This window comes from Rhincodon typus, chromosome 4 (genome assembly GCF_021869965.1).
Source record: "Rhincodon typus isolate 14 chromosome 4, sRhiTyp1.1, whole genome shotgun sequence".
Taxonomy (NCBI): Eukaryota; Metazoa; Chordata; class Chondrichthyes; order Orectolobiformes; family Rhincodontidae; genus Rhincodon; species Rhincodon typus.
The window spans coordinates 85,504,055-85,518,745 of NC_063335.1; the positions used below are offsets into that span (position 1 = coordinate 85,504,055).

General features: G+C 38.8%; 1 protein-coding gene across 4 annotated transcripts in view; it reads right to left on the reverse strand.

The window, feature by feature from the left end:
- Positions 1-14,691, reverse strand: part of virma (vir like m6A methyltransferase associated) — a 145,069-nt gene that overhangs the window by 37,957 nt on the left and 92,421 nt on the right. For all 4 annotated transcript variants that reach the window (XM_048595449.1, XM_048595447.1, XM_048595450.1 and 1 more), the window contains exons 12-13: positions 4,826-4,928; positions 2,892-3,436 (exon numbers count right to left, since the gene is read on the reverse strand). In XM_048595449.1, the coding sequence (XP_048451406.1) occupies positions 2,892-3,436; positions 4,826-4,928 (648 nt within the window). The remainder of the gene's footprint in view (positions 1-2,891; positions 3,437-4,825; positions 4,929-14,691) is intronic.

A 14,691-nucleotide genomic window follows, 5' to 3' on the forward strand; every position in this document is an offset into this window, starting at 1 on the left:
TGTTCACTAGCAGTAATCAGACATACTGCGAACCCAAAGTTGAAAAATAGGGTTCTATAGCAAGCAGCATCAGTAAAATCAGCATCTAATATGAAAGCCAGCCATTAAGGTCATCTTTAAAAATGTAATTTAGAGATAATGTGTGTTCAACGAAAGGCTTTTATCATACATGGACTCAATCTGAAATTGCCCTTTGATTTAAATCACAAATACATCCAAGGACTCTGAAGAAAAAAAAAGTAAATTATATTCTAACTCCTGTACTTTCACAGCAGTGAGAATCAAAGACTCCTTTTTAAAAACTATCTTCCTTGGTCATTTCAAAACCTCACCCCTCCACACCCACCATATCAAAGGAATTGAGATCTTATCAGACGCAATTGCAGGTGACACTCCAATGCCGTGTCTAAAATAATTATTTTCTTGCGTAAGCCTCAACCTGAAGTATTCTGTGTGACTCAACTTTAGGGAATTAAAATATAGACATGATCTTGTCTGCAGTTAGCTGCAACAAACATTAACTTTTAGAAAACACCTTTTGGCTCTACTGCTTATTAACTATGAGTGCAATTCTCCTCCACAGAAGTGTACAGGTTAACTGAATTAAGCCTACCATCAGCCCACCTGAGAACTGCTAACCAGCTCTAAACATCGAATCAGGGACTTGCCCAGTCTATCTGGGGCAAGTATCACCAAATAAATTTACTGCCTAAAACATTTTGCTGATATTTGCATTTTTTTGTCCATACTGAATATGTAAAAATGCCTTATCATTTCCTAATATCCACTTAAACAGACAGGCCCTCTGAGTGATTTCGTTACTTGATATTAACCAAGTAGACTGTGGTAGGAACAAGAAAGTATCAGTCCACTATCTGGTCCATAAATTAATATTTAAAGCCAAATATTGATTTGCTAGCTACGAATTTAATTATAAATCTCATTTTCCTACAGTGGGACAGAGAATAAATCATGAGGCAATAAGAATCATTGACTCTCTAGTGTGGAAGCAAGTCATTCTGGCCCATCAAGTTCACATCAACCCTCTGAAGAACATCCCACCCAGACCTACCTTATCCTTCTAACCCTGCATTTCCACTGGCTAATGCACCTACCCTACACAACCCTGGACTATGGGCAGAAACCGAAGCACCCAGAGGAAATCTACGGAGACTCAAGACAATGTGCAAATTCCACACAGATAGTTGCCTGAAGGTGGAATTGAACCTGGGTCCTTGGTGCTGAGAGGCAACAATGCTAACCACTGAACCACCATGCTGTAGATTATATAACAGACTGTACATTACTCATGGGTGACTTTAATCTTCAAGTCATTTGGGATTGTCAGAGGAACAATTTATACAGCCTATTCTGAACTGTTTCCTAGAACAATACATTGTGAATCCAAGCAACGATATCGCTACTTTGGATCTGGTGATGTGTCATGAGACATGTTTAATAGATGATGTCAAAGTAAACAATCCTCTCAGAAACAGAGACCATAACGAGGTAAAAGTTAACATTTACTGTGACAAGGTGGTACTTCGGTCAGAAACAATTGCAATAAACTTAAATAAGGTGATTACAAATGAATGAGGGCTGAGGTCATTGAGCAGACTGGGAAAAGAGTTTAGCAGCAAAAATGTTTGAGTATCAGTGGCTAAAAGTTCATGGTTCACAGCAAGGATATATTCCGATGGGGAAGCAAGATTCTAGGAAGAGGATAAGCAAACCATGGTTAACAGATAAGCAAACCATGGTTAACCAGGGAAGTCAATGGTAGCATCAGACTGAAAGAGAAACAAAGAGTGTGGCAAAGATTAGGGGTAAGCCAGAGGATCATGAAAGTTTTCAAAACCAACAAAAGACGACCAAAAAATAGGAGCTAATATACTTTGATGATAAACTTGCAAATAATATCAAGATAGACAGCAAGACCTTCTTTAAACATATAAAAATGAAGAGAGAAGCTAAAGTGAACACAGGCTCCTTACAGAATGAGTCTGAGGAAATAAAAATGGGGAACCAGGAAATGGCAGAGGAGTTGAATATATACTTTGCATCAGGTGTCACAATAGAAGATACTAATAGCATCCCAAAATTACTACATATTCAAGTGGAGAAAGGACAGTAAATAAATACAATAACTACTGCTAGGGAAACTAAGATGACTAAAAACCAATTTACCAGATGGGATATACCCTTGGATGTTAAAGAAATAGTGGAAGCACTAGTAGTAATCTTCCAGGAATCCTCAGATTCTGAGAAGTCCCAGAGGCCTGGAAAACTGCCAATGCAACACTTTATTAAAAGGAAAGAAGACAACTAACTGGTAACTATCAGCCAGTTAGCTTAACATCTGTCATTGGGAGATGTTAGCCTCTTTTATAAAGAATACAATATTACAGCATTTAAAAATACACAATATGATCACACAGAAATAGCATAACTTCATGGAGGAGAATTCATGCCTAACGAATTTACTAGAATTCTTCAAGGAGGTAACAAGCAGGATAAATAATGGGGAACCAGGGGATGTAATATATTTGGGCCAATTGCTTATAAATTCACCCAATGAAGGCCACAAAGATTGATTGGTGACAGAGCCACCAATGGAATGTCTCAGCTTATTTGGAAAATGGAATACTTTAGTTTAGTTATTAGCTTTGAGACTTTATTGATCAACATATCATTCAGATGATGATTCCACTTGAGATGAGGCTTACATGATTTTTAAGTGAACTAGATTTTTGAGTGAAACAATATCTTCCATACAGACAGATCACTTCTCATGTAAAATCACTGCACACAGATATAATCATCTGTGTATTACTGACAGGCATTCCGCGTTCACTATTCATTTGAAAGCAAATTAGAGAAATGAATCTCACCTGTGTGGTTTGCATGGGCAGTGGAAAAGGCAAGAGTTCTGAAAGCAGCAACATTCCAGAGAAAAATCCTTCTGGTGTTTTCAATACAAAGGAAAGGACTTCCTTTAACATTAATGACCATGTGTTGTTTGCCAAAGATTCCTCAGAATAAGCAACCTGCTCATTTACTCCTTGAGTAAAAGTAAGTAGAATATCAACAATGTCATTCTGAATCTTTTGCTCTTCATCGTCTAGTCGCCCAGACAGAGGTATAGAGCAAAGGACCATGTGGAGTGTAACCAGTACTGTGGGAACTCGTACATCCTTAAATTCAAAAGATCCTCCTCTCAGAAGTTCTGTCAACATAGCCTTCAAAAGGGAAAGAGTGCATCTTGTAATGGAAAGGATCATAATCCTCTGCAATGTAGTTCCCATATTTGCATGCAGTCTCCAGGGAAGTATTAAGACACTGTTTAGTTTTTGGAGAATTCGAATAAGTATGTCCATGCCTTCTGCAGAAAACAACTGAATAATTGCAAGATTCCACTTAAGATCTTTCTGCTGACCTAGTGAAGGAAATAAAAGAATATTTTCAAGAAAATTAAAAATAAAACACATACTATTTTTAAAATAAAATACATGCTGCCTGTCCATAACCTCTAAACAGCGTAATTAAAATCTATTTTAGGAATTACAAGTTAAATGCCAATTTTTTGAAAACAGACAGTTTACAAAGTGAATTAAAGCAAAACCACACACACACATTTGCTGATGTGGACACGATCCCTCAAAAAAATTTTGTAGTTTACCAGCTCCAGATCAGAAAGCTTTGAAAATCATGTTTCTTTGAAATCAGTGGTGAAGTTTGATAATTGATGAAATCAGTTTTTCATACTTGCATTCGTACTGATAATGGCAAACAATAACTGTGAAATTGATATTTTATTGCTAAGAACAAAACAGAGGAAATTGTCTCCAGTTAGGAAACTAAAGGCTTGAATTTACTGTCAAACCAACAGTGAGGTTGATAGTGACGACTGCTTTTTATACGTGAATGTTGCAGCAACTTCTGGCAAGGGGCAGATGTACAATTAGATGCAAAAATCTAAACATTTATGTCAGAGATACACTGCATCACAGTTCGCTGCACAAGAAATAACATCTGTCTGCATCACCATTGAAATCTATTGAATAACATGAAGGTTCTCTATTTGCACTGTAGATACAAACTCACCTCTACACAGAAAGTCTCATCCATTCCAGTTAAGTTCGCTTTTAACAAATTGATCATTGGTAAACAAAACACCAGCATTAACTATAAAATCGGTAGAGTCACACACTGGGCTTTAATTATTGTTGAAGACTTTTAAGAAGTAAAATACTCATTCTTTAAAACATTTTTCTTGGTGGCCTCTATCTCTTCCTCTAAATTCAATCCATCTCCCTCTTTCTGCTTCTCTTTCTGTACCTGATTTGACATTGAATTCACTCAATGAATTTTTGCTCCCTTCTGAGTTCTTGTGCTGCAAACTTTACAATTCTTCAATCTGACTGGTAAAGAAAATGCATAATTGCACATCCTTTTCATATCACTTCCCTCACTTCAACTTTATCAGCTCTTTCACTGAGCAACATTTCTTTCAAAAAAGTGTAAAAACTTAACTGGGCAAGTTTTACTAACAGCAGATACCACTAGATGCCCTGCGACAGCAAGTTATGCTGCAACTTCTTGGTTCTAAAGATAAGACCACCATCTCTAAGACTTAACAATAAATGCCTATGTTCATTTTGATTTTAATTATCAAATTTGTTCAATTCAACATTTTTAAAGAGGACCTCAATCAAAAAGTCATCACCCATTAACCTCTAACATTGACTATTGAAATAAATAAAGCAGCAAAATTACTAAAATGACATTACTATTCTATTAATGCAATCCTATTTATCTGTCATACCTTCAAGGGGGTGAGGTGGGCATGCAATATGGCAAAGGACACGCAGTGCAGTGGTTAGTCCGGCACCTTCCTGAGTCATTTGAATGGTCAAATTATCCAGATTCTAAAAAAAATAAAACCACATTCTCCTTGAAATGATCAATGCTAAATACTCATAGTCTAAACTGGCAAGTTACGAAAATAATCAATTGCAAATTTTATTTGAATGTAAAGAATTTCTAAAATTACTGATACATAAAATATATCCGTATTGTCAAAATTAATCATCGTGCATATCTGTGAACTAGTGAATCTTTAGTGTAACACTTTTTAAAGAAAATCTGGAATTCAAAAAGTTATCAAATTCAAGACCACTACTACATTTACAAATAGTATTGAACTTAGGCCAAGCAAAAAGGTCAATATTTACTTTCTTTAACCAATGGAAATAGTTAAACCAAAAGACGTAGGACCAGTAGGCCATTAAGCCCATCGAGTCTACTCCGCCATTCAGTGAAATCATGGCTGACCTGATAATCCTCACTGCCACTTTCCAGCCCATTCCCCATAACTCTCGATGCTTTTAACAAGCTGTCTATCCAGGCCTCGAATATAACGATCCAGCTTCAACAGTAGTCAACTGTCAAGAATACCAGATTCACCACCCTCTGAAGAAATCAACCTCATCTCTGTCTTAAATGTGCAACCTCTTATTGTTGGACTATGTCCTCTGGTCCTAGACTCTCAAACAAGGGAAAACAACCTTTCTAAATTTACCCTGTCAAGTTTTCTAAGAATCTTGTACATTTCAATAAGTTCTTCTCTCATTCTTCTATAATCCACTGATTACAGGTTTAACCTATTCAAACTCTTCTCATAAGATAGTCCCTCCACGCCTGGTATCAGCCTAGCGCACCTTTTCTGGACTGTCTCCAATGCCAGTATATCTTTCCTTAGAAAAAGGGCCCAATGTGTTCAGAATATTCCAGGTGTGGTCTAACTTGTGCCTTTGTACAATTTTAGCAAAATCTCCCTACTTTTATACTGCATTCCCTTTGAAATTCACTTCTCTTTCATCCAAAGAACCATTGCTAGCTGGGCTAACACTTCTCGCCCTCAGAGCAGTTGAAACTGAGTGAATCACATTGCTACAGTCTAGAGTTGCAAGTATGGATAGCAGATTTCCTTCCCTAAAATTTCCCTAAAGAGCATTTTCATGAAGGGTTTTTCTGACAATCAGCAACAGTTTCACAGTCATCATTAGACTCTTAATTTCAGACTTTTATTGAATTTAAACTCTACCATCAGCCATGGTGGGATTCAAACCCAGGTCCCCAAGACCACTACTTGGGCTACTGGATTAATAGTCCAGCAATGATATCACTAGGCTATCACCGTGCCTTGAACTTGGATACTAGCTTTTTACTATTTATAAAAAATAAATTTCAATACTCTTTTCAGCCATCAGATGGCAGTATTTCAAGACAGGATCTTATCTCCCTGAGATAACACAGTGTGGAGCTGGAGCAGCACAGCAGGCCAGGCAGCATCAGAGGAGCAGGAAAGTTGACATTTCGGGTTGGGACCCTTCTCCTCCAGCTCCACACTGTGTTATCTCTGACTCCAGTATCGGCAGTTTTTACCATCTTATCTCCTTGGACCTACTCATTTTGGTTGTTCTTTGTTCATTTGTCATCATACTGAGGAAAAGTGACATTGGAACATTAAAGCTGTTTGAACTAAAGAAGTCACTGCTGTAATGTTAAACTAAACGTAAAACACACAAAATACTTTTTTAATATAGGAATAAAAATTGAAACACTACCTTCAGCTCATCATTTCCTCCACGTTATTCCATATTTTTACTTGAACTCGCTTTTGCTCTAAAAGAAAGTATAACAAGCTTTCACTTACCTTTAGTTTTCTGCCTTCCTGCTCATACACCTATTATACAAGTCTAATTGTCCTTTAAAAACTTTAACTGGCTGAAGACTGGCTTTATTTTCAACCACTGCAAAACCCACAATCTATTAATAAGAAAATTATATCCAGTGCAGAAATGCAAGCACTTAGTGAATTCTCCTTCTATCAGACCAATCATTCATAATGTTACTTCAACCTGATCATGTATTATTCTTGCAAATTGTCCCTTCGACCAAGAGCAGACAGACACTCAAAAAAAAATTTTAGCTGACAAAAGTCCTGAATATAAACCAACTGACCTTGGAAGAAAGGAAGGAATATGGTCGTAACAGCGGGACATGAAAGATCCCTGCTAGACTTCTGAACTTGCAAATGTGTAGGAGGTACCACACAAGTTTGATCCCTGATAAATAATGCATATGCAAATTCGTTTCACTCAAAAAAATGGCCACACACATCAAAATTTTAAAGGAAACATGAGGCATAAATCTGCTATGGTTAACCAACAGGTAAATTCAACATCTGATGTATATGTTGCAGGGAAAAACTGGAGCACATAATAAATACAGCCTTCAGCAGCATTTGAGAAATTAATGGAGGGAAAGAGAGTGCAGAAGACATGAGATTTATTTTCTAACTAGATCCAAGTGTCTAATTCTTTAAAAGAACTAAATTTCATTTTCTTACATTTTAGAGCTAGCTTTTAATAACCAAGGTATATCAATGGCCAGAGTGTCACTTGAGCAGCACAGACTGGAGTTGCATACAGGAACCATATGGAATTCCCAATGCAGTTTACTCCATGAATTTTGAAAATTAAATTAAATTTTCTAATGGGCCATTCCTCACTGACTGAAACTCTATGAAAGTCTATTAAAGTCAAAGAATTCAGACGTTCAACTCACTTATGTTTAATAGTTACCCAAGAAAGGTTAGAGGATCAAAAACCTACTCTAATTCAGTGTAACTATTAAACTGACTCCTGACTTACCAATGAACATTACACTCTCCACCCATGCTACAACTACACCTCCCCTCAAAACCCAAACTCCTGACAAATACCCTTCAATCAGATTCTTTCTGGGGGTCGGTGGAGGAATAACAAGTAGAACTAAATGTATAAGTCATTTTAAGTTATATTGTTAAGTTGATGATGTTTGTTTTGTTTAATTTCTCTTCACCCATACAAAGTTTGCTTTTCGTTTAATGACATGAAATCTTGTAACATGGTCTTGTCATTTAATTAGCATGGAATGTTGGCATTGCAGGGCAATTAACCATATTGTTATGGCATTGGAGTCACATCTGCGCCAGTGTAGGTGAGGATGGCAGACTTCAATCCCTGGAGGACATAAGTGAATCAGACGGGTTTTGATGACAATCGCCACTGGTAACATGATTGCCAGTAGGTTAGCTTTCAATTCCAAATATTTTTAGGAATTAAAGTTTTCCTGCTGCTATGATGGTATTCAAACCTATGTCATCAGAACATTACCCCTGGGCTCTGGATACTAGCCCGGTGACAATACCACGAGGCCACTGCCTCCCTGGTCCATAATAGGACCATAACGCTAGCAACAGGCTCAATAGAATACAATTTTATGAATTTGATTTGTTATCTTATGACACATATACAAAGAAACAAGTTGCTGCATTACAGCAAAGCATGACAAGTAGACCATGCTTGTGATATATAAATACGCACTGATTTTCATTAATTCTGAAAATGACATTCATTAGTATCATTCTTCACACAGTCAGAGTCATACAGGACGGAAACAGCCCCTTCAGTGCAACCAGTCCATGCCGAATATAATCCCAAAGTAAACTAGTCCCACATCCCTCCAAACCTTTCCTATTCATGTACTTAACCAAATGTCTTTTAAACGTTGTAATGTGCCCACATCCACCACTTCCGCTGGAAGTTCATTCTACATGCGAACCACCCTGTGTAAAAAAAATTGCCCCTCATGTCTTTTTTAAATCTTTCTCCTCTTACCTTAAAAATGTGACCTCATGTCTTTAAATACCCCATGCTAGGGAAAAGAAAAATACCATTAACCCTACCTATACCCCTCATGATTTTATTGACTTCTATAAAGTAACCTCTCAACCATGCTCCCCTGAAAAAAGTCTCAGCCTTTCCTTTCTTTATAACTCAAACTTTCCCTACCAGGCAACATCCTGGTAAATCTCTTCCGAACCCTCTCCAGCTTAATAATATCCATTCTATTACTTGGCGACCAGAACTGAACACAGTAATCCAGAAGAGGCCTCACCAATGTCCTGTACAACCTCAACATGAGTTCTGAACTCCTATACTCAAAGGACTGAGCAATGAAGGCAAGCATGCTAAACGCATTTTTAACCGACCTGTTTATATGTGACGCAAACTTCAAAGAATTACATACCTGAGCCCTCTAGGTCCCTCTGCTCTACAACACAACCCAAGGCCCTATCATTAATTGTAAGTCCTACCCCTGTTTATTGCACCAAAATGCAATACCTCGCATTTATCCAGATTGAACTTCATCTGCCATTTTTCACGCCATTGACCGAATTGATCAAGATCTCTTTGTAATCTTAGAAAATCTTCTTCACAGTCTACTATGCCACCAATTTTGGTGTCTGTCCAAATAATACACACATATATTTATGAAGCATAGGGTATTTTTTTCGCTGGCCACTTTTGCCACATTCATTTTGCTGACAAACTAAATTTACGGTAGTGAAATCAGTATGTCAAGCTGTAATTCCTTTTTTTTTGTTCAATGTTCTGAAAAAATGTTGATCACTTTAAGCAGAATTAACCTCTTGGATTGACAGAGGTATTTACTTATCCAAGCACTGTTAAACATAAGAACATAAGAACCAGGAGCAGGAGTAGGCCATCTGGCCCTTCGAGCCTGCTCCGTCATTCAATAAGATCACGGCCTCAGTTCCACTTACCCACCTTCTCTCCATAACCCTTAATTCCTTCACTATTCAAAAAATTATCTGTCTTAGCTTCAAAAATATTCAATGAGGAAGCCTCAACTACTTCACTGGACAGGGAATTCCATAGATTACAATCCTCTAGAACATAGAACATTACAGCGCAGTACAGGCCCTTCGGCCCTCGATGTTGCGCCGCCCTGTGAAACCAATCTGAAGCCCATCTCACCTACACTACTCCATTATCATCCATATGTTTATCCAATGACCATTTAAATGCCCTTAAAGTCGGCGAGTCTACTACTGTTGCAGGCAGGGCATTCCACACCCTTACTACTCTCTGAGTAAAGAACCTACCTCTGACATCTGTCCTATATCTATCACCCCTCAATTTAAAGCTATGTCCCCTCGTGCTAGCCATCACCATCCGAGGAAAAAGGCTCTCACTGTCCACCCTATCTAATCCTCTGATCATCTTGTATGTCTCTATTAAGTCACCTCTTAACCTTCTTCTCTCTAACGAAAACAGCCTCAAGTCCCTCAGCCTTTCTTCATAAGACCTTCCCTCCATACCAGGCAACATCTCTTCTGGTAAATCTCCTCTGCACCCTTTCCAATGCTTCCACATCCTTTCTATAATGCGGCGACCAGAACTGTACGCAATACTCCAAGTTTGGGTGAAGAAGATCCTCCTCAATTCAGTCCTAAATCTGGTCCCCTTAATTTTGAGACTACGCCCTCTTGTTCTAGTTTCACCCAACAGTGGAAACAACCTCCCTGCTGCTATCTTATCTATTCCCCTATAATTTTATATGTTTCTATAAGATCCCCCCTCATTCTTCTAAATTCCAACGAATATAATCCCAGTCTATTCAACCACTCCTCAGAAATCAACACTCTTAACTCTGGAATCAACCTAATGAATCTCCTCTGCACCCCCTCCAGTACCAGTACATCCTTTCTCAAGTAAGGAGACCAAAACTACACCCAGCACTCCAGGTATGGCCTCACCAGCACCCTATACAGCTGCAACATAACTTCCCTGCTTTTAAACTCAATTCCACTAGCAATGAAGGACAAAATTCCATTTGCCTTCTTAATTACCTGTTGCACCTGCAAACCAACTTTCTGCAATTCATGCACAAGGACACCCAGGTCCCTCTGCACAGCAGCTTGCTGCAATTTTTTTATTGTTCAAATAATAGTCCCTTTTACTGTTATTCCTATCAAAATGGATGACTTCACATTTATCAACATCGAATGCCATCTGCCAGACCTTTGCTCACTCACTTAAACTATCTATGTCCCTCTGCAAACTTTCAGTGTCCTCTGCACACTTTGCTCCACCACTCTTCTTAGTTTCATCTGCAAACTTTGACACACTACATGTGATCCTCAACTCTAAATCATCTATGTAAATTATAAACAATTGCGGTCCCAGCACTGATCCCTGAGGCACACCACTAGTCACTGTTTACCAAACAGAAAAGCACTTGTTTATCCCACTCTTTGGTTCTTGTTAGTTAACCAATCCTCGATCCATGCTAATATATTGCCTGAAACGCCATGCACCTTTATCTTATGCAGCAGCCTTTTGTGCAGCACCCATGTCAGAATGCCTTTTGGAAATCCAGTTACATATCGACTGGGTCCCCGTTGTCCACCCACTCATAGAATTCCCACAAATTAATCAAGCATAGCCTGCCTTTCATGAACCCCTGCTGCATCCGCCCAATGGGGCAATTTCTATCTAGATGTCTTACTACTTCTTCCTTAATGATAGATTCAAGCATTTCCTCACTACAGAAGTTAAGCTAACCGGCCTATAATTCTTTTGTCTACCTCCATTTTTGAACAGTGGTGTCATATTGGCTGTTTTCCAATCTGCTAGAACTACCCCAGAGTCCAGCAAATTTTGGAAAATTACCACAAGTGCATTTACCAATACTCCCGCCATCTCTTTCAGTACCCTGGGATGCGTTCCATCAGAACCAGGAGGCTTGTCTGATTCCATTAGCTTGCCTAATACTACCTCTTTCGTGATAATGATCGTGTCTAGGTCCTCACCTATATTAGTCTCTTTATCATCAATTACTGGTAAGTTATTTGTTTCCTCCACAATGAAGACTGACACAAAATACTTGATCAATGCCCCAGCTATTTCCTCATTTCCCATTATTAAATACCCAATCGCATCCTCTAAAGGACCTTAGCCACTCTTTTTCATTGTATATATTTGTAGAAACTTTTGCTATCTGTCGGTATATTCTGAGCTAGATTATGAGCCTAAACTATCTTATGTTTCTTTGTAGCCATTTTTGCAGCTTTCTGTTGACTTTTAAATTTTTCCTAATCTTCTAGTTTCCCCACTGGTCTTTGCCACTTTGTATGCCTTATCTTTCAATTTGATAGTCACCCTTATTTCCTTAGACATCAATGGCTGATTACCCCTTTTCTTACAGTCCTTCCTTTTCACTGGTATATACTTTTGCTGAGCACTTTGAAAAATCGCTTTGAAAGTCCTCCATTGTTCCTCAACTGTCCCACCACACAGTCTTTGTTTCCAGTCTACTTTAGCCCACTCCTCCCTCATCCTATTGTAGTCTCCTCTGTTTAAGCACAGGACTCTGGTATTGGATTTTATCTTCTCACTTTCCATCTGTATTCTAAATTCAACCATACTGTGATTGATCCTTCCAAGAGGATCCCCAACTATGAAATCATTAATTGTCCCTGTCTCATTGCACAGGGCCAGATCCAGGATAGCTTCCTCCCTCATAAGTTCCATTACATACTGTTCAAAAAAGCCATTGCGGATACATTCAATGAACTCCTCCTCAAGGCTGCCTTGACTGACCTGGTTCGACCAATCGACATATAGATTAAAATCCCCCACGATAATTGCCGCACCATCTTTACAGACGTTAGTTATTTCTTTGTTTATTGCCTGCCCCAATGTGATGTTATTATTTGGTGGCCTATTGACTACACCTAACAGTGACATTTTCTTCATAGAATTTCTAATTTCCACCCAAATGGATTCAACCTTATTCTCCATAGAACCTATATCATCTCTCACTTCCACCCTGATGTCGTCCTTAAATATCAGAGCAACACTACCACCCTTACCTTCCTGTCTTTCCTTCTGAATAGTCTGATACCCCTGGATATTTAATTCCCAGTCGTGACCATCCAAAAACCATGTCTCAGTAATTTCTACTAAATCATATTCATTTGCAGTAATTTGTGCCGTTAACTCATCAACTTGTTTCGAATGTTATGGGCATTTAGGTAAAGGGCCTTATGCTTTAAATCGCATTTGAACATGTTTTCACATATCCATGATTGACCTGATCATATCTATGATGTAACTAAGCCAATCTTCAGAATCAGTCCTTTTATTTAGGGTTGGTTCCTCTGGTCCCATGTGGGACAATACATAACAAGACCCTTTCACCAGCCCTGGTACATAGTGATCTTTTTCGCTTTACCCCGGGTGATGTCTCACTCTTGAACGTCCTTCTTAAATATACTTCTACTTTGGCTGACCCTGTTTACGATTCCATCTGTTGGGTGCCCATTCTACTGGCAGGGTGTACATATCCAGAAAGCAAAAAAAAAACTATCCTGCTAATATCAATCACCTCCTCTGCCACAATGTCTTGGAGGCTTCTCTACACTGTCATGTGTGGCATTTTTTCATTGGTGAAGTTGTCTCTCCAAATGATGGCCAGGATATTGTGTAGGCAACGCTGGTCAAAGAAGTCCAACTTAGGTAGAACCTTGCAGCTCTCTGCCATTCTTGCAGGCATAAACTGCAGTTGGTACAACAGTGGACACGTGGAATCAGAGTTTTATGTCTGTACTGATTATATTAGTTGCTCACATCATATGGAGCTGCTGGAAGATCATTGCTGCTTTGCCAATTCTTGTAAGGAGATCAATCTCTACATTGCCCTCCTGGATACATTGCTTCTGAGGTAGGGGTGGTCAATTTCCTAGATGTTTTGTTGCCCAATTCTGACATAGGGGCACAGCCTTGTTGCCAACTGATCATCATTGTATTATTTTCCTAGAGTTGATGCATAAGCCAAACTTGACGCTTCTACTCACGATACTGGTGGTCATGCCTTGGTGCAATGGTATCAGCGAAATTCAGATTGATCAACCAATGGGGATGCCAAAGTTTGCACCCACCATGTCTTTCCTCATGAAGGGATCAATAAGAGGAAAAGGAATAAGGCGAGAATCCAGCCTGGCCATACGTTTGTGATGGTATCAAACAAATGCTTATGGCTATATGTTCATGAAGAAGTAACTGGAGTCACAGTTGAAGTCTTTGAGATTGTTAAAATATTGCTCCAGCATGCCACACGATTTGTGATGTAACAGAATGACTGCCATCAGACATAATTAAAAACTTTCTTGAAATCAATGAAGTTAATAAAAGCAACTTCTGATATTCTGGGCTCTGCCGAGTTATGATGTCCCAGAATATAAAAGATCTGCTCGCACTATCCTGGAAACCGTCTGTTCTTCATGAAGGGTACCACTGATTTCTACTTTCAATCTTCTGAGGAAATTGCCCAAGATGTCCCAAAGTGCCAATTGTGGTGATGATTTTGGTACTGAGAATTGGGCTTGTAAAGAATTGGATTTTAGTTCAGCCAATCCTATCAAAAGGTACATCTTTAGATGCTTCGTCCTTTCTTCGCTAGGGTTTACTGGTATGACTATTTCTTGCTGGTTCTGAAGTAGTAATGCCTTTTTACAGTACAAGGGTGTTAGCCTCAGACTTAACCTTCCTCCTTTCCCAACCAGGCTTGGGAACAGCTTCAGCAGAGTTATGTCCTGGGGAAATGAACATAAGTCATAGAAGCTTGAGGAGACAGTACAATCTTCAAGATTACTAATCTACTCAATATGATCATGGCTAACCTTCTAACTCAACTCCACTTTCCTGCATGCTCTACACATCAAGACAGAGGGCAGAAATGTGAACAAGGTGAAGAAGTAAAAAGAGAAGCACT